The 26,313-nt window shown below is 44.0% G+C and overlaps 1 protein-coding gene across 14 annotated transcripts in view; it reads right to left on the bottom strand.

Annotated features, from left to right (window-relative positions):
- Positions 1–7,959: 7,959 nt before the first annotated feature.
- FKBP5 (FKBP prolyl isomerase 5) overlaps positions 7,960–26,313 on the bottom strand; it is a 49,775-nt gene continuing 31,421 nt past the window's right edge. For 11 of the 14 annotated variants that reach the window (XM_005311654.3, XM_042861497.2, XM_005311652.3 and 8 more), the window contains 6 exons: positions 19,901–20,057; positions 18,781–18,871; positions 17,334–17,417; positions 15,106–15,291; positions 10,865–11,104; positions 7,960–9,560 (listed from right to left, as the gene is read on the bottom strand). In XM_005311654.3, the coding sequence (XP_005311711.1) occupies positions 9,471–9,560; positions 10,865–11,104; positions 15,106–15,291; positions 17,334–17,417; positions 18,781–18,871; positions 19,901–20,057 (848 nt within the window). In that variant the 3' untranslated portion in view covers positions 7,960–9,470. The remainder of the gene's footprint in view (positions 9,561–10,864; positions 11,105–15,105; positions 15,292–17,333; positions 17,418–18,780; positions 18,872–19,900; positions 20,058–26,313) is intronic. The other 3 variants (XM_065592403.1, XM_065592405.1, XM_065592404.1) reach the window with 1 other exon arrangement.

Raw genomic sequence — 26,313 nt, 5'->3', positions numbered from 1 at the left:
TTATACGAGGTCAGCAAAGCAACACACTCATTTTTCATTACCCGAATGCTTAGTAAAAACAGACAACCACAAGTAAAACCCAACCATGCATGCACGGCCTCTCGTGGGTTCAGTTTCACCTCTGATCTTATTTTTACAGTCATTACGTATACACCTCCAAGAAACTGTTTGCAATGTAGGAACAGCTGGCCGCTATAGGAACAGTTTTGCTATAATTAAGTAACAAGTCACATTATGAGATGTTCTCCCTTGACACACAAGCCCTCTCTCCCCCCAAGCTTGGTGAGTTTTACAGAGCGTAGCATGTAGCGAAGTGCTTCTTAGGTGCTTTGACACCGAGGTAGGACCCATATCATGTACAATGGTGACAAGCCAGTGCTTTGACCTGTATTTTCAAGCACTGAGTCAAACTGATCCGTCACCCATGGTTATCATAGAGGAGGGAATCCAGGTCAGTAGTTGAGAGACTGGAATTAAGAGGTCTGGGGGGTTTTGTCCCAGTTCCATTTCAGGCTCACTGTGTTAATTCACTCTCTGTGCCTTCTCGGCCCCCATATATAGACAAAGCAGCAACCCCCCCCCCACCTCTACAGCTTGTGAAGCTTGGTTTGTATTTGGTGAAGGGCATAGACAGCCTCAGCGCAAAGGCACTATGGGCAAAGCATTTCTTATGTCATATATAAGAAATAACACTAACAAGATCGCTTATTGCGCCTTGTTCATGCTAAGGCATCCAATCCAGCTGCATGATTTTGAAGAGCAGACTCTGACCGGTTGGGAAGCTTTTAGGAGTTTGTCAACTCTCAGCTAAACTGGGATACGTGTAGTTGTTGTCAATACTTGGGTGGAAGGTCTCATGGAGTTAGTGGCCTCTCCGCTGAGTTTGGACCGCCCCAATGTGCCAGGTGGCACCATGCTGGTGGAAGTCACATCTCTTAGAGTCGGTCTCGATCACACATGTAGTCATTAAAGATCACATAAAAGCAGCAAAGAGTCCTGTGTCACCTTATAGACTAACAGACATATTGGAGCATGAGCTTTCATGGGTGAATACCCACTTGGTCGGATGCATCCAACGAAGTGGGTATTCACCCACGAAAGCTCATGCTCCAATACGTCTGTTAGTCTATAAGGTGCCACAGGACTCTTTGCTGCTTTTACAGATCCAGACTAACACGGCTACCCCTCTGATAAAGATCACATGGCGTTCTTCATGAGACAGGATGTGAATGGGACACTGGCAGGCCGGGTGCCAGGTTATGCCAAAGTCCCCATGTCTCAACTGAACACTGACGAATACGTTGCTGGAATCTGTCTGGCTCACCTGTGTGTTACCATCGTTCCAATAGGTATCAGCCTTCTAAGGGCGTGTTTAGACTTTATTGAATGCGTGTGAGTTGCTGCACGCTTTAATCTCACTTAGCGCACCTGTATCCCGTGGAACTGGCATTTCCTTACATGCCATCAACAAGAGGACAAAAGGCTGTGTTGTTCTGCCCTCCTCCCCTGAAAGTGAGTCATGCAAGCAGATTCCCCTCATCAGCTGAGGTTGCAGCTCTGGGTACATGGCAGGGAGGGAATAAAACCCCTTAAAAAGGGAACTGATTATCTCTATGCTGCTTGGATTCCAGGAGGGTTTTCTAGGCATAAGCAAGAGATCCTCAGCTGCTTAGCCTGGGTTAGCCCTAATGGACACACAGAGCTTGCAGATCCTAGAAGCTTCTATGACCTTTAGAAACTTAATATTGGAACTCATTTGTGTCCTTTGCCAGCTTTAACCTTGTAAATATTCTTCAATGTCCTTTTCCCATTAATCACTCTGTATATAGTTTATTATAAGATTGGCTACAAGAATTGTCTTTAGTGAGAGATCGAAGGTGCGACTGATCTAGGGTAACTGACTGGTCCTTTAGGACTGGGACTAACCTGAACATTGCTATGATCCTTGGTGGAAGGGTCTATATTGATCACAAAAGAATGCTCACCTGGGTGGCGAGATCAGAGTACCCAAGGGGACTGTCTGTGACTCCACGTTCAGGCTGTTCTAGTGCATGAGGATTTACACTTGATAAGTGGTTTGTGAAATCCAAGTGTAGGACTCACAACCAGTTTGGGCTTTGTGCCGTGGTTCTAAGTGTTTTCCCTGACGGTGGTAGTCACACTCTCTAGTCATTGAGAGCAGCCGTACAGTGAGCTAACAGGTCCTGTCCGAATTCCAGTTTCTGGCCCCACACATCCTGGCCCCTTTAAATTCCCCTCTGCAGTTTCAGTTCAATACAGGATTTTTCGTCACTTCCTCTCCTATACAGTTTCCTAGCTTTGCTGTGCACTGGTAGGTAGCTGCCAGGCTGTACGACTGCACTTCCATGATCCTGCCCCTTCCTGGTAACACAACCATCTCTGAACAGGGCCCAGAAAACCTCTGCAACCATTCACAATGAATGCTGGGGCAGTTCTCTGTAGGCAAGTTATAATGAGCCAGAACACTGGTGCCCAGACCTCCTATTCTTCAAAAAGGTACAGAAAGATTTTAATTGGCCACATTTATTAAAGCCAAGAAACTGACTGTATCATCTGCAAGTTAGCGCCTCTAGCAGCACAGCGTCCCTAGCCATGGGGGGTGGCGTGGGGTGGGGTGGGTTATGATTCAGCAGCCCAAGGGAAGAGAGCCGTGTGCTGAATAACCAACGCCACTACCTGAACAACCCAAGTGTACCTGCCGATCTCCCATCCACATACTGACCAGGCCAAACCCTATTTAGCTTGTGATAACTGACAAGATTGCAGTCAGCAACGTTACAGCAGCAGACGCTTAGAAGAGTGTTTAGCAGATTGTGGGTGGCCAGTGTCGAGAACCCCACTTCCACAGGCAGAGGTGCTTAGGTGCCATATAGAACTCCTGAACAGTAAATAATACATACAAGAAAACACTCTTTGGCAGCAGGCTCGGCATAGTCTCTACCCTCGTGGCCTGCAGGGTTGTGGGGGGAAGAATGTGGGGAGAAAGAAATCTTATATCCTAGCTTTACAACAAAGACTGATCGTATTGTAAGTGTGAATCAGATTTGCATTTATGCAAGAGATAGCAACGATACCCAGGAAATGTCCAGGGCCCAAGCCGGTCAGCTGGGGTAATTAGAAATTTCTGCGCTTAGGCCTTCTCCCCCGCTGCATAAATGGAAATATCCTATCTCCTAGAACTGGAAAGAACTGGACCTTGAAAGGTCATCGAGTCCAGCCCCCTGCCTTCACTAGCAGGACCAAGTACCAATTTTGCCCCAGATCCCTAGGTGGCCCCCTCAAGGATTGAACTCACAACCCTGGGTTTAGCAGGCCAATGCTCAAACCACTGAGCTATCCCTGAGCTATAACCAGATGCAATAAGGGGCTCCCTCTTCCTCTGCCTGAGCCATGTCAGGAGCCAAACAAAGGGTTCACAAGAGGGACACTCGGCTTCAAGATCACTTTCTAGTTCCATCCTGTTGTCATCCAGCTGCTGGTTTCTTAGCAACCCCTCCTCCTCCACAAAGACATGCATGAGAGAACCACAGTCCATTTACAGAAGGAAATAAGGAAAGATACTGTGCAGCTAAGGGGCTGATCTAGATATGCCTGCCTGGTGGGAATCAATCTGCTTTTACAGGGAGCATGCTACCCCTCCCCCTTCTAGGCTCACCTCAGGGCACTGTGGCAAATAGAGAGAGCTGTGAACAGGTGCTGAAATCTTGCCAGGTACTCCCTAGCTGGCGGGGGAAGCCCCATGACCTCCAGCAGGAATAGCAATAGCAGTAGGAGCTACTGCAGTTCTACAGCGTGAGGATGTACAATTCAACATCCCAGCCTAACTGGAGAGCAGACACTGGTGCAATGCACGACAAGGATGCGACCGCAGGGTGATAACCAATCTACAGAAACACCGCAGGTAGAAGGCAGGCTTCTAAGGAGCATAGATATACCAGGAGTGAAAACACTGGGAGGAAGGTCAGGATCTATGCCAGTGGTTCTCAATGGGTACGTGTGCGCCTGAGAGAACACAGAGGCCTTCCAGGGGGTACATCAACACATCTAGATATTTGCCTTGTTTTACAACAGGCTACATAAAAAGCACTAAAAGTCAGTACAAGCTAAAATGTCATAGACAATTATTTTATAGTCCTCTGTATACTATATACTGAAATGGAGGTACAATATTTATATTCCAACTGATCTATTTTATAATTATATGGTAAACATGAGAAAGGACGCAATTTTTCAGTAATAGAGGCTGTGACACTTCTGTATCTGTATGTCAGATTTTGTAAGTTTTTACGTGAAGTGAAACTTGGGGGTACACAAGACAAATCAGACTTTTGAAAGGGGAACAGAGAAAAGTCTGGAGAGGTTGAGCTCTACTGATCCACGCTTCAAAATTCTGCTGGTGGCTCGGACCGCCTCTCCCATTGGTGAGAATGAGCAGTTTAGGGTGACAGCCAGGAAAGCGAAAGGAGAATCAGATGCAGAAGGTGGAGCCAGAGTGACAGAAGGCACAGCCGCCTTTCCTGTGCAGGAGAGCTGCAGATGAGCTGGGTGGTTGTAGGACACCAGACGGCTGCTGCAGGATACAGACAGCAACGAAGGGACAGAAAAACTGTCCAACTTGATGAGTGTTTCAAGCTTTGACGTGCCCAAGGATACAACATCCCCCCAGAATAATAAATGCTTTAAAAACACTAACAGGCGTGGCCAAGAGCCCTGCAGCCCCTCTAGTGAGGAGGAGAGAGTTGGCAGTAAACCTCCCTTAGAACCATCTCCCTCAGCACCACAGTATATGCACCAATGGGAAGGGACATGGACTTGTAGGCCGCCCATTCTTTACCACAATAGAAATTAAACCACATCCAAGCCGAGGCACTCTCCACTCACAGGAGGAGCAGAACACTAGGGTTGTGTATTGCTGCAATATATTGAACTGAAAGACATCTAGGTTGCTCTCTGCACAACAGTCCACGGCGTGGCAGCCGGAGCCGGGAAACGACTGGCGACGTTCGTTTGGAGTTTCTTTTTATTAGCTGTCCAAGTAACGCTGGCTTCAAATCCTGCAATTTTGGCTTCACAAAATAAAGAGAAGAGGGTTTGCTTTGCTTTCAGCTACATCTTTATTATGATGTAAATGGATGACCACACATGCTTTTGACCAGGCTCCCCGGACTGTAATACCAGGAGCATCTGCCATAAATACAGCCCTGCTAGCCCCCCCGGTGGAGGAACCCTGCCTTGGACTCAAAGATCCAGATACTCTTATTTTTTCATTCAAGGCTACTGCAGTTATCAAAACAAGGATGCTGCCTGGTCACTTGTGGCTGCATAACTGTGTCTCCCCTTCTCCCCGAGGCACCAAGCCTACAGTAGCATGGAGGATCCAGAGGCCAGGTTGAGTGCTGGGGAAGTTTCCAGCAGGTGAAACAATAGATGAGCTCGAAAGATACTGCAGCCTCAGGCAGCATTTGAATGATGGTGAATTTATCTGGCCTACGCTCTCCCTTAAGGTGATGGGGTCTGGACTCCCACAGCCTTTGCAGTGGGGTACAGGAAGACAGACCACCACCACTTACAGATACAATAAATTCCTCCCTTCCTGCTCTCTACTCTCTTTATGGCCTGCAGCAGGGACAGGCTGGATGAAGCAGCCTGTGTGGAACAACATATTCTGAGAAGAGGGAGTGCTGAGCAGAGATGGGGTCCACTATCATGGAAGGGGAAGAGTATCTGGGTAACCTTGTGAGGCAGGCTTTAAACAAGATTCAACAGGGGCAGGAGACAACAGCCCACAGGTAAATCCAACACATGGAGAGCTGGGTGAAGGGTCAGAGTCTGGGAGGAACATGAGCAATCATAGCAGGGAGAGATGATAGAGGGGAATCTAATGAACATCTTAGATGTCTGTATACGAATGCAAGAAGCATGGGGGAAATCAACTGGAAGAACTAGATACGTTCATGAATAATCACAATTGTGACAACTGGCATCACAGACTTGGTGGGATAATTCACATGACTGGAATATTGATACAGAAGGGACAGGCGGGGAAAAAGTGATGATTTGATCAGGGCTACCACGTTGGCTGTGGGCAAAGGGGCTTTGGATAGCAAAGGAGGACACTAGGGGAGCAGTTTATGACAGAGGATAAGGCAAGTGGATTAAGTAAGAGGCCCCGTTACCCTAGAAAGGGGATTTAGATGAGAATGGGGAAGGGGGTGGATCTTGTGCCTATTACAGAAGTGATGTGTGACCACGTGACCCAAGTCACCTTCATTTTTGTAGCTACAGCCCACTTATCCAACTACCGGGGCTATGTATGAATACAAGCATGGCATTTAGGGCTGGGTGTCCCAGGGCCATGAGAATAGGATATAGCACCTTCCCTAGCTGAAACGTGGCCCATTTGCACATACGTAACAGATAACTGTTTGGCCCTCTAGGAAATCAGTCCGTCCAGGCCAGATCCCAAATGGTCACTTAAGCACACTGGTCTCATCCAAGATTCAGTACGGAATGGGCAAGGAGTCTTACCTCCCCCCTCACTCCTAAAGATGGTACCTTTACCGCCAGGTTGACGTTAGGCATACTGGAAGGACTGTGAGTAGGGGGGAGGGCAGGGACAGCTTGCCTGGCTGGATACAAACAATTGGTCTCCAAAGCCCTGTCTACACTAGAAACCTTTCCTGTGGTGCAACAGGCAAACTGAGGTCAGTTGCACATGCGGACAAGGACAAAATCTACATTCAGCCAAACATGGTTTGTCTTTCCCATCTCTTGCGGCTACACTGCATTCACCACTCATTTAGCCGCACCAGCTGCTGACACCCATTGTCTGCAAGAGGTAGGTTTGCTAACAAAGGCTCAAGTCTGCCAGCCTGGCCCCTTTCGTACGCCCCACAAAACCTGCAAATAAACAACAACAAAAACCGTAATGCACCCATGCACTTTAGAAGTTAGTTTGCAGATCCCTGTAGAAGTAGAAGTCCTTTTACAGTGGCAAGAAAAGCTTTCCAAGCACCAAACTGCTCACCCATCCACCGGGTCAAATCACCTTTGCTGTCCAAAAGCATGCAAACTGATGCTTAAAGCCTCCCCAAAATACATTCAAATGAGATGACAAGGTCTGACTAAATAGACACAAGAGGCAGGACATTCAGTGTTCAGACTCAAATGCTATATTGAATGTACTTCACTGTGGGGCTACCATACAGTAGATGGAACATTCACTCAAATCCCAGCAAGGTTTAAAGGAGACAAGGACAGATTTTAATCTTCCCTGGTTCGTGGGTTGAGGTTAAGCTCTTCCCGTTATTTAAGTGTCCTGCTTCATGGCGCCAGGTGGTTTATTTCTGTATTTTAAAATACAGTCGTAAGGAAAAAGGGCAAGTGCAGGTAAAGTATCCGAGTCTTCCCTCCCGATGGACCCTCTAGCGTATCAGCTGATTCATTCAAGGGGCACTGCTTTCCTGTTCAGGACAAAAATTCAGACTACTTTAAAATGTCTATAAAGTGGGGATTAGGCTTTAAGTTCTAAATATATTTAACATTGTTTAAATCCATTACCAAGTTGAGTTTTTAAATCTGCTTTCCATTTTACTGGGATCACACTAAAATACAATTAAATACAACCAATTCCCTCTACTATGCTCACAGCAGAGGCTAAATTCTGCCCTCAGGTACACAACTTCCAGTGATGGTCAATGGCACCTTGCATGCATACACCAGGGCAGCATTAGCCTATGCCTTTATATAATGAACAGACTCCATCACTAGGGTCACACAGATTTTCAGGTTGGTTCCATTATCAGCCATGCACACTCCCCATGTCACAATGCAAGGTGGAGAGACTGAGAAGTGAAGAGAGAGAGCCCGTTGGTTTCTGCAGCATTAAAGAAGAAAGAGCAAAATAAAATCCGGTATTTGCTAAATGGAGAACAAAACTGATAGGAAAAGAAATTTTATTTTCAAGCTTCAAAAGGGGGTATTACAAACAATGGAGAGTAAATAAAAATTTAAAAGCTGGTTTAAAAAGGTAGTGACAGCGTCCCTTTAAGGTAGAAGTACATACTAGGTTTCAAAGGAGCCATAATGGTGTACGTTGAGAATGTGTATTCCCAGTCAGATCTGTAATTCACAACGAATTTCTGTGCTTTGTAGGTTATTAATAAACAAATACAGCTCTCACCAAAACATCAGTGAGTGTTGGATAAAAGATATACATTGGCAAGCTATGATTCCTGGTACCACGTATGTGCAGTAAGAGACCAAATAATCGTTTTGAACCACAATATTTCATCTGCTTTTTTTTTTTGCACAACCCCCTAATAAGCTGTAAACTCCATTTAAAAAAAATTAAACCTGCAGATTGTAAATTAAGCATCTGAAAACAGCAGCTTCTGAAAACAATCTTTTGCACGCCAACCTTAAAATGTGGTGCAACTTTTTTTTTTTAAATGTAAATAAATTAACTCCCAGAATGAAATCCTGTTTTAAAGCCAAATTATAAATCCCTAAGAAAAGAGAGGAGTTCTAATGGAAGGGATGAAAAACGTAACCGAAGCAGCACTTGTGGGAGCCGTTGTAACAGTTTCCGAAAAGGAAATGGGAAAGTCATGATGAAATGCAGTACTTTAATGCTGGTTACTGTCATCATATTGTAACATCCCCAGAAACGCGTCCAAGGAACCTCTAGACAGAAACCCAACCCCCAAGAGCTCATCACCGCTGAATGTAACCATAAGAGCTAGATTGTTCCGTCCCCTGTGCTACAGAAACCCATTTGAAGTCTATGTTGGAGTGAGAGAGAATAAAGAAATTACATGAGAAAGTAACCTCTCTGCTTCTGGCTTTCAAGTCCATAACACTCCGGTACACAAACCATGGCACATTGCTTTGCACTTTGTTCTAGTAGGTACTGCGCGATACCTTGAATCGGTAGCACTTGGGTCAATTTTTTTTTTAAAAGAACAACAACATAGGCCCGTGTCGTGCTAGGACAGTACAACCAAATGCAATACTGAATTGTACAACTGATAGCTCCTACATTCTAACTCGTTTCAGAGGACCCTGGACACTGTACGGAAAGTTGACATGAACTGAAATAAGCAGGACTTGAGCCGCCTCAGTTAACCCCCTTAGTGCCAAGTTTTGTTGCTTTGTTGTTGTTTTTTTGTCGTTCCCCCTTTCTTTTTAATGACCATTTGTTCCACTTGGAGTGGTCCCACCGTCCCTTTGCTTCTGCTCCACTGCTGAGCATGCTCACAGCAGAAGGGCTGTTTAAACATTTTTGTTTGTGAAGCTGCTGGTTAGGCATTTTGCTTCCACGATCACACAAACTGTAACAAGCTTTACAATAAACACTGTGGAGTCCTGAGTTCCGCAGAAACCTGTTTTGGCGCAGGCCAAGTTCATAAGGATCAACTTTCCACCTTCTCTTCCGTCGGATGTGCCCCTCAGACTTTGCCTTCAGCCACTGGAGTTTTTAGCCCCTTTTCACATGGTTCTTTCTCCGCCTCGCTCTCTCCCACGGCTTTGTTGGCCTCCTGCACAATGGCAAGTAAACCACACATGGTTAGTTGAGACATAAGCAGTAAAGACAAAGGGAACCCAAGGGTCCTCACATGCTTTAGTGAGGACAGACAATCCCTGCAATCACATTGTAACGGAAATCTCTTCCTAATCTCAGGTTTGCCTACGGCGTAGCAGTGGTAGTCATACAGCGCGCACAGACTGGGAATGTGTACCTTCTTGGGTAGGAGAGTTAGTACATCATATGCAGATTACACTCCACTCCTCTTGGCTAAGCGAGATTAGGTACATAGAAGGTACTGGATTCACCTCTTAGCACTTCCGCAACTAATTCACAGGAACGGGGTGTTGTATGATTCACCCCTCCTCTATGGACATTTGGTCCCATCACTGAGAACTCCTACCGAAGTGGATGTTTGGGGACATGGGGGAGTAGAAGAGGGAAACAAGGCAAAACCTCTCAGGATAGACTACATGGAGTTATGGATGGAGCTATAGCCAATGCTCAGATACCTGGGGCCAACACTACAGAAGCAGGAGAACATTATTCCTGGGAGAGCAACTCAACTGGCTAAATTGACTGTGACACAAAGAGGAAGTTAATAGCCCTGAGTATTCATTGATCCTTACGTAGCAATGTCTGGCAGAGTTATTTATTTGGCAGGGTTCTTTATTTATCAGGCACCAGTTCTGAAGGTAATGCTGTAAAGCATTTATAAAAATTTGGTTTCATAGTTCATGTATTCCCTCCTGCTAGAGTAGTGTGTGCATCAGGTACTTGTTTGTTTAGGCAACTCATAGCCTGTTGTTGTAAGAAAGAGACATCTATATTATAGATGGAGGAAATGGGGTCTTGTGTGGCAAGACACATGCTTGAGATCCAGTGGATTTCCACTACCAACTCCTATCAGACATTTCAGGCCTAGCAATAGAACTGAATGACACCTTCAATCCAGCACAGGTCAGCAGTGACTAGGAGCATGCCACCAAACAGCTGTCAGATGGAAATCGTAAAATTAAGTCTTGGTCCCTGGGAAAGGTTCACACTGCAAATACCCTTAACAACAACTGATACCTGTGATATCAGCCTCAGCTGTAGAGAGACCAAGAATGGATCATTAAAAAATACATAGATTCTCTTTCCATAGGGTTGGTCCCTCCAGGTAATGGGTCAAACACCCCTTCTTGCTCCATCTGTTAGAAAAATACAATCTGCAGTTCTGTTAATCTGGTCCCTTTCTCCATCACAAAGTCCACTTAACTTGAGTCAACTATCAAGTCATAACGGATGCGCTCCAAGCGTCAACACAATACAAACCTTTGCATCTCTCTCTGCAAACTTCTCGAACATGTTGGCATATATCCTCCGGTCACGCTCATTGTGCTCCTTCATCTTCTTCTGGCAGACTGTGATCTGGGACTTGGCAGCTTTGTTCTGCGGGTTTACTTCCAGTACTTTTTGAAAGTCACATTTCGCCAATTCAAATTCATTCATTAGTAGTCTGGCTTCACCTCTCCTATACAACCCCTTCTCGTTGACTTGATCCAGTCCTAATGCCTGCAAAGACACATTTCCACATTAATGCTGGATGCCATCCTAAGCTTTGCTAGTTACCCTGGGGTTTCCCTTTACTGTATTCCAGTTAACACAAGCAAGGACTGTGCTGGAGGAAATGACTTTAGCAAATATGCACCAGGTACAATTTATAAAAGATGTACATGGTCACAGGTGTCATCAGGTATTTTTGTGCAGAACAGCCTGCCACCAAACCGCACACAGAAGAATTCCATTACCTGGCTATCTGTTAGGGTGCACAACAACAACAAAAATGGTCGCATGCTACTCTTTGGTGAGATGGCATGCTTGATTCTGATCTCACACCAGTCTACCTCCACTGACGACGCTGAAGTTACTCCAACTAAGATCAGATTAAAGGGATAAATACTTCACCACAACTCAAAACCTAACCTCCTAAAATGAGACATTGCTGTAAGACACCCCAATAATGTTGAGGTCACGCAGTCACCTGAGCACTCCTTGTTCTGGGGTCCTAAACGCTCTGCTAATGTGAATGTGTCTCTCTTTCAGAGGCACTGCAAGTTTTAAAGCCTCATCAAGCATGACTTATGAGGAGAGGCTGAGGGAACTGGGTTTGTTTAGTCTGCAGAAGAGAAGAGTGAGAGGAGATTTGATAGCAGCCTTCAACTACCTGAAGGGGTGTTCCAAAGAGGATGGAGCTAGGATGTTCTCAGTGGTGGCAGATGACAGAACAAGGAGCAATGATCTCAAGTTGCAGTGGGGGAGGTTTAAGTTGGATATTAGGAAACACTATTTCACTAGGAGGTGGTGAAGCACTGGAATGGGTTACCTAGGGAGCTGCTGGAATCTCCATCCTTAGAGGTTTTTAAGGTCAGGCTTGACAAAGCCCTGGCTGGGATGATTTAGTTGGGGTTGGTCCTGCCTTGAGCAGGGGGTTGGACTAGATGACCTCCTGAGGTCCCTCCCAACCCTAATCTTCTATGATTCTATGACGAAATTGGAATGGCAGAAAAGGCTTGAAATCTCTACAGTGCTCCTAACTGGTCTACACAAAATGGCACTGGCCTCCAGTACTGGTTGAAAAATCCATATAAATATACTGCAGTTGATTAATATTATAATTGCTCCTCCCTCTCCCCCTGAAAAGTAACAGTCAGTGGGAAACAAACCCACAGATGCAAGAATTCATGGGTAAGTACCAAACCCAAGCCCAGAGGAACACACATGGACGACAGTAAAGTGACACTCTCAGAACCCACTAAAGTTTAATCCTTAGCACTGTCTGTTTTTTCACAAGTTTATTTCACTGCTTTAAGCCCCTTCTTGAGGCAGCTGCATTACTTTATCTCTTTTAAAAAAAAATTATCTTCAGTTGACTTATACTTAAGAACATAAGAATGGCCAGACTGGGTCAGACCAAAGGTCCATCCAGCCCAGTATCCTGTCTGCTGACAGTGGCCAATGCCAGGTGCCCCAGAGGGAGTGAACCTAACAGGTAATGATCAAGTGATCTCTCTCCTGCCGTCCATCTCCACCATCTGGCAAACGGAGGCTAGGGACACCATTCCTTACCCATCCTGGCTAATAGCCATTAATGGACTTAACCTCCATGAATTTATCGAGTTCTCTTTTAAACCCTGTTATAGTCCTAGCCTTCACAACCTCCTCAGGCAAGGAGTTCCACAGGTTGACTGTGCGCTGCGTGAATAACTTCCTTTGGTTTGTTTTAAACCTGCTGCCTATTAATTTCATTTGGTGGCCTCTAGTTCTTATATTATGGGAACAAGTAAATAACTTTTCCTTATTCAGTTTCTCCACACCACTCACGATTTTATATATCTCTATCATATCCCCCTTAGTCTCCTCTTTTCCAAACTTAGTTGTGTATCTCTAATAGAATTCCCTATGGCAAGATTCTGATCTTGCATATTATTATATATTACACACACACCTATGCCTACCCCAAGCCAGAATCTGGCCCATTGGTAATTGTGAGTAACTGCATTATTAGTACATGGAAAGAATGTAAGACTCATTTAGAAAAGGCTTTGTTGAACAAATGTACCATGACTCATGATTACACGCAGAAGCTGATATTTAAAGGTTTCAACTTTATTTTTTTCCAGTTAAAATGACTAACTTATACTACAGATCAAGTCTGCAAGAATCCTAACCACCAAAGTCTAAGACAAAACTTAGACAAAAGTTTAAGCTAAGTTAAGTTTAAGTTAAAAACTTAGCACAAGACAAAAACTTTCAACACTCTAGCTTCTAGTTTACACAAACTCCTTTATTGCTGCCTACATGCCCAATATGCTTACATGTCTGCTGACAATGCTGGCATTCCAAAAGGCTGTTGGTATGCTGAAGAATGTCACTGATGCACAGGTCAGCACCTAGGGGCTAGATTCAAATTAGCTGTGTGTGGGTAGAACCCCACTGAAGTCATTGGGGTCTATCCACATGGATCCAGCTGCAGGATCTGGCCCTAAAAGTCGTACCCTCTGGCTCCAAATTTCAGACAAACACACTTTTTAAAAAGACCAAAGGGCTACATTTTGAATGCTTGAACATTCGGGGGACCACCCCCCCCCCATCTGAAATGCTTTTCGCCACCCAACCGATCTGTACCAGGTAGTTACTTTGGATGAATCAGCTCCTGAACTAATTCTGTGAAGCATTTTATTTTAACAAAGTTTGCATGAAAGACACTGTTCAAAATAAAATTATACCAGCATTACAAAGCATCTTAGTAAAAATAAAATTGTGTCCCTTTAAAATCTTTGGGACCAAAACTCCCCTGGACAAGAGCACATAATTCCCTCACTAGGGTTAACAAGATATGCAGCACAGATCAAGAGATCACCACTCCTAGAGCATGCCGCAATTTATTTTTAAGCAATTTTTAGAAGTGTTTGTAGTTAAGTAAGAGAAATAATCAAATGTCTGAAATTGACCTGGTTCAGATGCTTGTATGTTCCTGAAACTTAACTTACATTGGTTTCAACTTACTTTAACTTGTCCATCCATAAAGAGCACTAGCCCCCACCCCCCCTTTTTTAAAGGAAATATCACATAAATACTGAGATTCTACAAAAACAAGTCTATACTGTCCAAGTGCCATGATGAAAAAAAGTACTGGTATGTTAGAACAGTATACAGTAGAACAGCCCCAGCAAGCGTAACACAACACTCTGCTAGCATTTTCCATCTTTTAACAAAACTTCAGTTTAATGATCTGTAACAACATTGCTAGACAGAGCCAGGCTCAGCAAGAAGGATTTGTTTGGAAGGGTGCGAAGTAGAGCCAGAGATATAGACACTTTGATAGGTTGGTTTGTATGCATGTTGTATGAAGGGATGGATTACTGTAACTATTTTCTGACGTTTTCAACTTTCACGGTTAAATGACTAGCAGCAGAAACTGTTTCAAAAGCAGAATACATACAAGAGTAATCTTATTTAATCCCAGCACTGGGATTTTGAAGTACATTTGCTAATCTATAAGGTTATTAATACTGCAAGTCCACAGAATGTTTCAGTTACTTGTTTTCCTGATTACAAGATAGGCTGGTCATCCTAAACATACGAAGGCTGGCGCGTTATAAATAAAACAGATACAAAGTGCAGTTATTTGGGCTGAGGTTGTTTGGGAATTAAACACTAATCAACTTCTGAATATTTGAGAAGCCAAATTTGCTCTTAATTCACATTTTAATTGAGAAGATTTTTGTTTGATGCCAGCCCTCATTTTGTTCGATGCTGCTTTTAATTTGGTGTGAGTTGTAATGTGTCCAAGACCACTCTGTGCGTAACTTTATAAAAATGTGCTACTGCTCTACCCCACCAAAAAAGTTACATTCAGAAAACCTTACGTTTCAGTTCTAAGCCCAGAGAGGAGACACTGAAGTTTGGGAGTTGCTTCTGGAATGTAGAGAAATTCAGTGTAAGGGAAGAGGAGAAAGACAGGAGAGGTAGTGGACAGAAAAACAGCCTATTCTAGCCAGGTGTACCTTTACCTTATCGCAACACTCAACAGCTCTGATGTACTCTCGCAGCTTCAGGTAGCACATGGCCAAGTTGAGGAAGGCGGCCAGCAAGAAGGATTCAGCTTCTTTAGATTCCCTTTCTGATAAGCCGTACTCCATCTCTAACCAGGACACGATCTTCCCATACTGAATCACTGCCTGCATGTACTTGCCTTCCTGGGATGAAGGGAAGACAAGGCTAAAGGATTGTTATTTGGCAAAGTGAAGCGGATGTGCTTCTGGAACAGTTTTAAAGACAGTTTAACAATCTGAACCACCTGGAGTCTTTTAAAATTAAAAACAAGGGGGCTGATTTTCAGAGGTGCCGTGCACCCACAACTCCAGGGGAAGGTAATGGAAGCTGCAATGCTCAGCACCTCTGCAAAGTCAGGCCCTGTTTTCTACTCCCCACTCCCATGAGTGCTAGGAGGAATGCCCACACATCCCACCGTCCTAGGCTTTCACCTGCCTGAGGAAATGAACTCAGCATTAGCCTGGTCCAAGTGGGAGACAGTGCTTCTCTCCTGTCCTTCCCTTTCAACGGCCATCTCTCTCTTTTCAGGGAGACACTCCCCTTGAAGCTAGGAGGGCAGGATGCTTGCAAGCCACCACCACCTGATAGGATGCCCGCTGTGGGAGTAGAAAAAAATTATGCCCTTTCCCCTGCTGGACAGGCAAAACTAGAGTACAAAAGGCAGTTTCCAAGGACCCAAAAGATGGGTGTCCCATAGTTCTCATGAGAGAGAGACTGAACGGGGAACTGCTTATTCAGAAACATGCTGTGACACAGGGGGAGAAGGACCAATGGTGTTCATCCAGTTTCAGAAATTAAACAGAGCTTCACAGCTGAAAGCAGAAGGCTGAAAGGCAAGGATATGAATATCTTCATTAACTCAAATACAAATCCATCGAAACAGCCAACTACGTTTAAACAACATGACTTGTAACAAATAATCTTAACTGTACAGATAAAAGATGCTGATATCTCCTGACAGAACAAAGTCTGGAGTCTAAAACATCTTCTCCCAACCCACTATAACCTTGATGGAAGCGATCTGATTTTCAAGGTCACCTATATTTTGATGTGTCCCTAAATTCAAGTAATTTCGTTTTACTTACAAAATAGACAGCGCGCATCTTCCTTTCAATAATGCTCTCTACTATTATTAGGAGCTATTGGAATTGTCATACCAGATAAAGCCAATATCCTGCATGGCAGTGGCCAGTACCAGATGTTTCAGAGCAAGGGGTGAGAAACCACACAGCAGACAGTTTAGAATAACTAATCTATACAGGAATTTTCTTGGCAATTCCTCTCAGTGTTGAGCTTATATCCCAAAGCAGGAGGGTTTGTAGCCCCATAAATTATATTTGGCATAATGCAACTGGATATTCCCACTAGTCATATACATGTTTAATCCTTTTTTTTAATCTTGCTAAACTCTTGACCTTAATATCCTATGGCAATGAGTTCCACAGATTAAATTTGCACTGTGTAAATAAGCATTAGCTGTATGAAGTTTGGAAGTCATAAGGGTATTCCATACAGTGCCCAAAAAGGCAGACAGTAGTATTAAATGAAGAAATCTTTTCTTAGTGGTACCTCCTTATTTAGTAGGAACCATGTATCAGGCAAGAACAGTCCAATGCCAAACTACTGTCCTACACTGCAGATTCTTCCTTAGGCTTCTGTGCTACGACAAGCTGGGAAGGTCAAGTTTGCAATAGACCATATTGGTCATCTGAAGAGGAGGGTAGGCAGGAGAGGGGCATTATTTGCCTTGCCTAGGGCTAAAACTGTTTGGGAGGGACAAGCTGTGACACTTAATGCCTGTTCAATGATGTTTTAGAGCTTGTCTACACAGGGAAGTTAGCGCGCAGCAAGCTCGTGAATTTACAGCACGCCGGCTACTTCGCATAACTCCCCATGTGAACACTCTTACTGCACACTAAAAGTGCCCTCAGGCAGTTTAGTTTATTACACTTTAAAGCACACAAAGGCACCTTCAGGGCGCGATGAGCATGTGCCCAGATGGGGTTTAGCAAGGAGTAGCGAGCGCACTGTCAAGTCAAACTCCAGCTTGCTGCACAGTAACTTCCCGTGTTGACAAGCCCGTCAGTTGTTTCTCTGAAGGGTCCACCAGCAATTTAAGAAAATGTTAGACTGGAAGCCCAGTTTCATTTCTTGGCGACCCAGTTTCTACTAAGTCTTTACAAACCTTGAAATACACTGTCCCTTTCTCTTTGACAATGGCAGCCTGCTCAAGTTTCTCTTTGGTGTCCATCTCCCACGATTCTTTGGCCTGTGTGCAAACATTTATAACAATTGTTAGAAGATGAGACAGGAAACAATATCAGCTGGAGTTCCTGACTTCTAGGGCGGCTCCTCATCCCAACTTGTTTGTCATGTTGTTGTAGCCGTGTTGGTCCCAGGATACTAGATAGACGAGGTGGGTGAGGTAATATCTTTTATTGGATCAACTTCTGGTGATGAAATAGACAAGCTTTCGATCTACGTAGGGGACCTGAAGATCTCTGTGTAGCTTGAAAACTGGTCTTTTACCAACAGAATAAAATAAAAGTTATCACCCACCCACCTTGTTTCTCTTTATCCCAACAACAGAAACAGTCTTCTAGAAACCCAGATTTCAAGACATGCTGGCTCCAAGCCACACTGCTATTACCAATTCTTTGCCATGCCAATGCTCACTCATTATCTGAAGGAGTTTGTTCTCTGGTGTCAGGAGGAAGTCACTTTGCCCACTGGGGGCAGTTGGGAGGAGTGGATCACAAGAGCAAGTATGGGTCTATAGTCATAAATAAATCCTTGATCTGTCCACCAGATCCATTCAGCTTTAGGAACTGAAAAGGCAATAAAGTCAAAATGAGCAGTTGGTACTGTAACCTGAGACTCAAGTCCTTCACATCTAGTGGCCAGAGCTGTCTAGGATTTCTCCTTGACTGGCTGGTCTGGTCAGTGCTGCGTGTTAAAGAAAGCCATTCTGTGCCTAAGATCAGTTAAGAGGACACTTGTTTAACAAGATTGGTCCATTCGAACCCCACGTGCTCCAAAACCCCATTCAAAACAACACACCAGCCAGCATCGGAGGGGTGGGTAAAGTGTCTCCACAGGGAGAAGGGAAATTCGGTCCTCTCCCCTGTTAAGAGATGGGGGAGGGAAGCCAGGCACAGATGCCTTCCTCCCACAAACATGCCCCGGGACAGAGCCTGGCAGCATCTGCTCCACCCCATGTACATCTTGTTCTTCATTAACACTGTACAAACACGGGCACATTTTCCAGCCTCCCAAAGAGGGCACAGCTTGTTCAGCAGCCCAGCCCTGCCCTCCTTTCAGAGCACTTTGGCAGGACATGAACCTTTTTGTCTGCAGCCCAGTTTAAAAAAAAAAAAAAAAAAAAAAAGTACAAAGAGAACAGGACTAGGAACAAATAAAGGAACAAGTCTTGAACCGCATCCAAAAAAATAAAACAAACCAACATAGGAGAACAAATTAAGAACACGGAGATCTTTGTTGATGTAACTGCTTTACCAGGACTGCGTTACAGCCATACCAAAGACAAAGTGTTAAACACTTTCAATGCGAAACGGCTTCCGTAGGTCTTGAAAGTGTGTGGGTGCGTGTGCGTAGAGAAATTCTCTTCTCACCTTTTCAAAGCTTTTAAGTGTAACTTCATACACAAGCTCAGCATTTGCCTTGATGCCAAATTTAGGCTTCCCTGCCTCGCCAAACCCATATCTGAAACACAGCATAAAAATAAAGCGTCAGAGGAAAGGGTGTGTGATCAGGCACTTCATTCAATATTCTGATTATTCACGCACGCATGGAGGTACGAATGGGGAGCTACACGCCAGACCCTAGAGACAAGCCAGATGTTGAATAGGAAACCATGCCAAGTTTCTCGTCAGTGGCAATGTTGTTTTTAGAAACAGGACTGGATTCAACACTATTCCCCTGGCATTCAGAGGGGATGCATCACCCATGCTCTTAGGAATTATTAACCCCACCTGGTCTGCAGCTCTGCTGTTCTTCAATTCATTGTATATTTCCATTTTCTTTCAATGTCATCCTTCTAGGGCAGTGCTCTTTTCCCTGTGCCTCTGAAAGGCAGGCAACTTAAATCCATATGTAGGCACCTGATCCTGCAAACCAGAGTTGGACGTCTTGGCCTAAATTTATCTTGGTAACCGGATGCCATTCCAACCCTCTCCCAGTGTTGAAACATGTCAGGATAGGATAATTTTATTCCGTAAGAGCAAAATTAAGATATGCTAGATCATAGGATGCTTTGGATGCATGTGGATATTCCGATCGTCAACCACCACGCATGTGATTTTGGTCTATGTAATATGCGGAAGCTATAAGGCTGCACAAAAACAAGCTGTGGCTTGCACTGATAGTGATGGGTGCATCTCCTTTAATAGTTCAGATACAAATATCTGAACAAGAGCGCTTGCTCACAACTCAACTCTCCTTAATCCTGTGTGTGTGTCAGATTTTATGAATACTATGAACAAAGTCAAATTAGATGCCATTATCTACTCCACAGACAGAGTTTTGCAAAGGTACAACAATGCTCTTGTCAAACTTTCCAGAAACTGAAAATATCAGTTTACAAGTCTGGGTGGCTCTTAGGAGATCGTAGGGGTGGGCATTTGTAGAGAAGAGCCTATGAAAAACATATCCTTTTCAGTAACAGCCTGCTACTGAGATTGTCTGTAAGATGCTCAGACAGATACTGCTCACCCAGAGCTAAGAGCTTCTTACCGTGGTCCAAGGTACAAGATACAGTATTCTTCTCTCTGCATTTTTTCTAGAGCTTTGTCAATTCCAATTGGAATGTCATGGTCTTCCCCTTCTCCGACAACGAACGTCACATCTCTGCAGTCAAATATTCTTCCACCATAAAATCCTTCCAGGTGGACTGCAGGGAAACAAAACAGAGTAAGAGATGCAAGGAAGGCACACAAAACTGCCAGACAAGTGTCACTGGGCCGACAGAGTTGCACAATTAAAGACTTTCTGTTTTGCTAGCACTCTTACAGCGCTGTTATTCAACACAGCAAACTGGTTTCAAATACGGACTTCTCTAAATTACCCCCGGCCTTTGGGAAGTAAGGCAGTCTTAAGAATCTAGAAATGCATTTTGTCTCCGGACATCTAGGTTCTACCAGGTTGAGAAAACTAGTCTGTTGGTCTTGATCTAATTCCCATTTGTGATTATTGCCTAAACTCCACCAGCAATCTTTGATCAGATCTATAACTGGGGCAATACTGCAGAGCAGTGTGGGGAAGCCAGCCCGTCAATCTGTGCAGCATTTGACGGTACACCGATGATTAGCCCCTCATGGAGGGGAGGTGGGGGGAGAAAGGACCTGAAAACTAGTGGTGTTGGAGAGCACTGTATTTGAATCCCTGCCCATGCACCTTCTGTCCAAGGTTAGGACATCAGATAAGCACAATGACTAACACATCCTCTACTATACTGGACAGACTTACTGGATTCTGTAATAGACACAGCCCCTTGCATTGCAATTACAACTCCTCTGCATAACGCTATAAGCTTGTCCTATACTTTACACAGCTAAAATCAAGTCTCTTGCCCTTAAGAGCTTCAAGCACAAGATTAACATTTTTTAATCTTCAGGGAATAATCCAGCTCTATTTTGAGACAGAGGCAAATACAGTCTCAGGTAAGTAGCTTCTGGTTACAGGTAAGAAGAATCCTGTCTATAGCATCCATGTTTGTTTATACATAAAGTGAAGCTTCTTGTAAGCAACCACCAAATTGTCTTTAAAAGTTTACAGAGTAGCAGCTGTGTTAGTCTGTATCCGCAAAAAGATCAGGAGTACTTGTGGCGCCTTAGAGACTAACAAATTTATTTGAGCATAAGCTTTCGTGGGCTACAGCCCACTTCTTCGGATGCATATAGAATGGAACACACACACATACACACACACATATATATATATATCTCCTCAATATATAAGAAGTGGGCTGTAGCCCAAGAAAGCTTATGCTCAAATAAATTTGTTAGTCTCTAAGGTGCCACAAGTACTCCTGATCTTTTTAAAAGTTTACTGCCTACCCCCCAGGGCAGTCTCTTAAACAGTTACCACAATGCTGCTAAAAATCTTGGTGATTACTTAAAGTGACCACTTAAGACAAGGGGGTGCCTACTAGTGGTCAGGGACTTTGTGTAAACGTCACTACAATCTGGGAAACAAAGCGTTTTTGTTCTTTTGCAAAAAGGTTTAAAATTAGTTCTTGTGAAAATATTAACATTTGGGGGAAAAGCTGTCCCTAAGCCATAGCTGAACAGAATGTAACAGACTGAACCTGCAGACTATGGAAAAAACATGAACTCCCTGCTTGTTTAAGATTTATGTGTTCTGTGCTCTCAAAGTGGTACCAATACCCACAACATCTCCTGTATGTTCAAATAAAAGTTACTAACAATTGTAAAGTCTGGAGACTCCAAGAACCACAGTAGTTTAGATTGGGTTTCAACTTGCAAATTATCAACAATGAGAAGTGTATTCATACTATTGCGCCCAGTCACTACAGCGAGGGGTGCTTTGGAACCGTTCAGGGATATATTCCTTTATTCTATCTTCATGTAACACACAGCCTGCAGTGAGATATGCAACACGGCCGTTCGCTTTCCTTGGGTTTTGAAAGGTTCATCTCCTCCCTGCTTATGTAAAATCTAGCCAGCTACTGACCAGATTTTTGGTGGTGAGGAGGTTCAACATTCCCCTCTCCCCTGCCCAGAAGCATTACAAAGCAAGGCAATGGGAAAGTAACTGAAGGTGTATTTTCCTTTAATCTCTCTCCTCGAGAGAATTTCAATAGGCAGCCTGCCCATGGTCTGATCCTACCATCCTTAATCAGATACCAGTTCTACTGAAGTCAACAGGACCCTGGCCTGAGTAAGGAAACTGACTTACAGCTTGAGGAGACAGGTATAATTTCAAAAAACTATTGATTTTTAGGCAGTTTTCACAGGTTTATAAATCCTTGACTGGTAAATATCAGACAAAACAATCATCATTACAACACTGAGCTTCTGTGTAGAGAAACATACACGAATGTAACCGTCAGGTCTCTCTATCCAATAGTATGGTACACCCTACGCCTAAAGTATGCATCTTCACACGACCCACATATTTACCAAATCAGGCGTGTCTAACAAATGTTAACATTCAAAGAAGTTGGACAGGTGTGGGGTTTTTGTTTTGTTTTTTGGCATGGATATGTAACTGCTGCGTTAATTTTTTCCATAACCACCTTCCTTTTTTTTTTTAAGCCATTCCTCTACAGCTGGACTATTTGTCTTTTTCCAGTGAGAGGCTATCAGTAGCCCAGCAGCTCCCAGCAGATGAGAGAGTAATTCTCCATTTCCTTTCATGGGACCATTTTTGCTAGAAAGCCCCAGGAGGTTTTGTAATAAATACCCAAGTTACAAACTATCCCAATGCTCTCATGACTAGACATGGCCACCATATATTCATAGAATCTCCTCTCTCACCACAATTGTTCCCCCCCATGTTTATCCCCATTCAGGCATGTATATATATATATTTTTAAGGTGACTGGTGTAAGATGCCACTGAAGCAGAAGCTTAAAGAAATGTTCTTTCATCATGCTAGACGGCGGTTGCTTGTCCCCTTTTCCTGGTCAAATCCCATTCCTTTGGGATAATCTGTCTATCCAGATGCTTTCCCCAGCATGGACATTTTTTTTGCACTTAGGATAAGTTGTCTGCAAAGATTGATATAATTAATTATAAATTTTTTGTTTAATTGACCAGTCACCATCACAAGTTAACTTTCTAGGAAAGTTGTTTTATACAGAAAGCTGAGAAACATGATACCGAACTGGAATGTAGCGGTACCATGGGAGAGAGAGCCAGTTAAAGTTAGTTTTGATCTTTAAATAGGTTAGAGAAGTGTTTTTACCTAATATCTGACCAACCGTATCTATTCCATGGCCTTCCCAATCTTTAAAACTCTCTGGTTCTAGTCACATCTTTCTAATGATCCTAAATCAGCACCACACTCTGCAGGCGTGCTCTGCAGGTGCTGCTGCACCAGCTCAGATGTTTCCCATATGGGCTAATAGATTTATAAATTTTATTAAAGCTAATGTTAAAAAATTATCTAGTACACAGGTTAAGAAAACAGTGGCTGTACATCTGGGTATAGTGCTTAGATTATCCACAAACCCAAAGTTTGTTTTTAAAGTCATAAGCTATATATAATGCATAGTCAGCAATAACTCAAATTTAGGTGAATACATTTAAGAATACAGTTTAGATATTAGCATCCAAGCATTCGGGTACATCACTCATGAAAAGTTATATGGTTGTGGAAAGCAAATATGGCAATGAGTGAAGATTGCCCCTCAGTAATTTAGAATTTAGGGTAGGTTGTCCATTTAGAAAATACAATCCACGAGGAAAGTTACTACAAGTGGTAAGGAACAGATAGAAGATATCAAACTAAAATGCTCTCTAGGACAACCTGAAGGAGAATCCATTTCAGTGTCAGAGGTTGATAAAACAGGACAAATAGGAGTAAGATAATGACACAAAGGAAGAGCTACTGATCTCTCTTGTAGAGAGCTGGCAAACCTCTGTCATGCAGAGGTTATCTTGCTTTGTGCCCTCTGCCAGGCGGGAACCACCCCGGTTCAGCACACAGCAGTTAAACAGCCTTCTGATGAGACAGATCACTCTCTATCGCTGCATCTGCACTGTTGTGTGGTTTTGGGAAATTCCAGCCCACAACATGGATGACTAATCCAGTTTCCATTTAATCACAATTAGAGGCACCTGGAACTTTTACAAAATGCAATCACTAGAGAGAGATACATGCATCTTTACCAGGTTAAAGCCACACCTTAGCACTGATGCTGCACCTGGAATACTGCAGAGAAGGACAGGGATTGTGATGACGCTCTGGAGTTGCCCAACAGCCTCGGGACACGTCTTGCATCGCTCATCTATAGCTAACAACTAGAACAGCAGGCCAGTGCGTGGCTGGCCAGTCACTGAACTAGAAAGCACAATGTGACAAGTTTTGTGCAATTGGCGACAGAGATCCTATGACAATCAGGGTCAAGAGACTCCAAGGGGAGAACGTAAGATTGAACCTTCCCCAAAATGAGCAGCTGAACCAACTGATGGCAAGCTGTATTTTATGAATGCTTGCAGTGTTCTAAACTGGAGGGTCATTATGAGATACGTACACAGACGGTGGTTATGAATTTATGTATCTGTGTATATACAAAACTCTGCACATAATCTATGTTGCAACATTCCGCTACCCCTTGCAGCAGGGCGCTTCGCTGCTCCCGGCCCTGCTGGGAGCTGCTCCTCTCCACTTCTTCACTGCTCCCAGCCCTGCTGGGAGCAGTGAAGTGGAGAGGAGCAGCTCCTAAACCAGGCGTTTACACAAACGCAGTTCCAAGAAATGACTGATTGTGCAGCCTAGGAAAGGACAATGATGGACCACTAGGAGTTAACCGGAAGACATTGAGACATCCTCAGCTATCAAGTCAAGAGGGAATTTCCTCTGCTCTGAATAAACATGGAAACACCATGGATAGAGAAAAAAGTCTTTTAATAAGCAGGCTTGTGTCTGAGGTTTGGCATCCAGGTCTAGGGGTACACTGGGAAACAGCTCCCAGGCAATAGGAAACTTGCATTAGAAAAGGGATTTTATTTAACATGGAAGCATAAAGCCTAAGGTTGCGTCTTTCGGTTTATTTTCTTCCCTGACAATTTCATTTTTCAGTCTGGGGGATTTGTATTAACTAAACTTTTTGTTTATTTTTACCCAATCAGGTCTCTGGTGTGCAAACTGCGTGGAGCACGCATCCCAAAAGAAGCGGTGTCAGGGTGGCTGATTTTGGGGGAAAGGGTGACGAAGGAGAGAGGAAAAGTCCAAGTGTCTGGTACTTAAGAGCTCTGGAAGGACGGATCTAGGGAGACTCGGGACTGGATGGGCTGCAGGTATCATCCTGCAAAGAGTAACTAGGCTGGTAGAAGCTAGGCTGAGACCTTTTGCTGTGGGAAGGCTACCAATGTGAGGGACCTGAACCAACACTGCACGGCATAAAGGCATCCAGTTACCGGACAGGCAGTGACAGAACTCCTCACTGGTCTGAGTGATCCCCTAAACGTCACAGTTCCCTACCCCACAAGCCAGAGCTACAGGAAATCCATTGATTTTTGGCTTATCGCACTGCTGCATGAGGGACCCTATATGAATGCTATGAAAGGGCACCAATTGGAGAGAGGAGAGCTGGTCAGGAAGTTTTTGATTAAATGTTTCTGTAGGAAAATACCAATTCCGTGAAACTGAAACTCTTTGTGCAAACTTTGTGTTTTTTACCCACGAAAGCTTATGCCCAAATAAATCTGTTAGTTTTTAAGGTGCCACTGGACTCCTTGTTGTTTTTGTGCAAATGTTATCAGTTTAATGAAACTTTAGTTGGGAAGGTTTCTCGGGTCCGAAAACAAGAGCGCAAGAGACAGACGGGAACACCGCACCTCAGAATAGCCAATTGCCCAGTGGTTACAGCACTGTCCTTGTGTGTGGGAAACCCAGGTTCAAGCCCCGGCTCCAAATTGTCCTCCCCCCCTGCCTTTTTTTCACAAAAGGGTTCAAAAGGTCTGTGGGGAACACAAACAGATTTTGAAACCTCCATTTTTCGTGAAAAGGAATCCTTGTTATCCCAGCCAGCCCTAGCCAAAAGCACGGTGACTCCTGACCTACACTCTTCCACTACCGCCAAGTCACCTTGGTTTTCTGCTTTAACAAAAAACAGTGCACCTCACACACTCCCACACCAATTCTCAGCTTACATTTTGAAAACAAGTAACCTGATAACCTTACAGTATCACGTAAACCCTCCCTTCTCCTTTGCTTTGGTGCAGAGATCTGGCCTGCTATTGCCTGTAAACACCAACCACAATAATAGGGCTATCCAGGTTATTATAATCATTGAAACCGGCAGGAATCACTGTCGGGAATAAGCCAAAAGACTGAGCCGGAGAGGGAGCTCCTTGCTGCTCCAGTTCCATGCTGCCTTAAGAGGGAAAAGAGGGCTCATTGAAACAAGTGCTCCCAATTACCCAAATCCTTGCCTTTACCAGAATAATTCTGAGGGT

This window comes from Chrysemys picta, chromosome 4, assembly GCF_011386835.1.
Source record: "Chrysemys picta bellii isolate R12L10 chromosome 4, ASM1138683v2, whole genome shotgun sequence".
NCBI lineage: Eukaryota > Metazoa > Chordata > Testudines > Emydidae > Chrysemys > Chrysemys picta.
The sequence above is the reverse complement of the archived record's forward strand: the minus strand, read 5'-3'. Positions and strand labels throughout refer to the sequence as shown.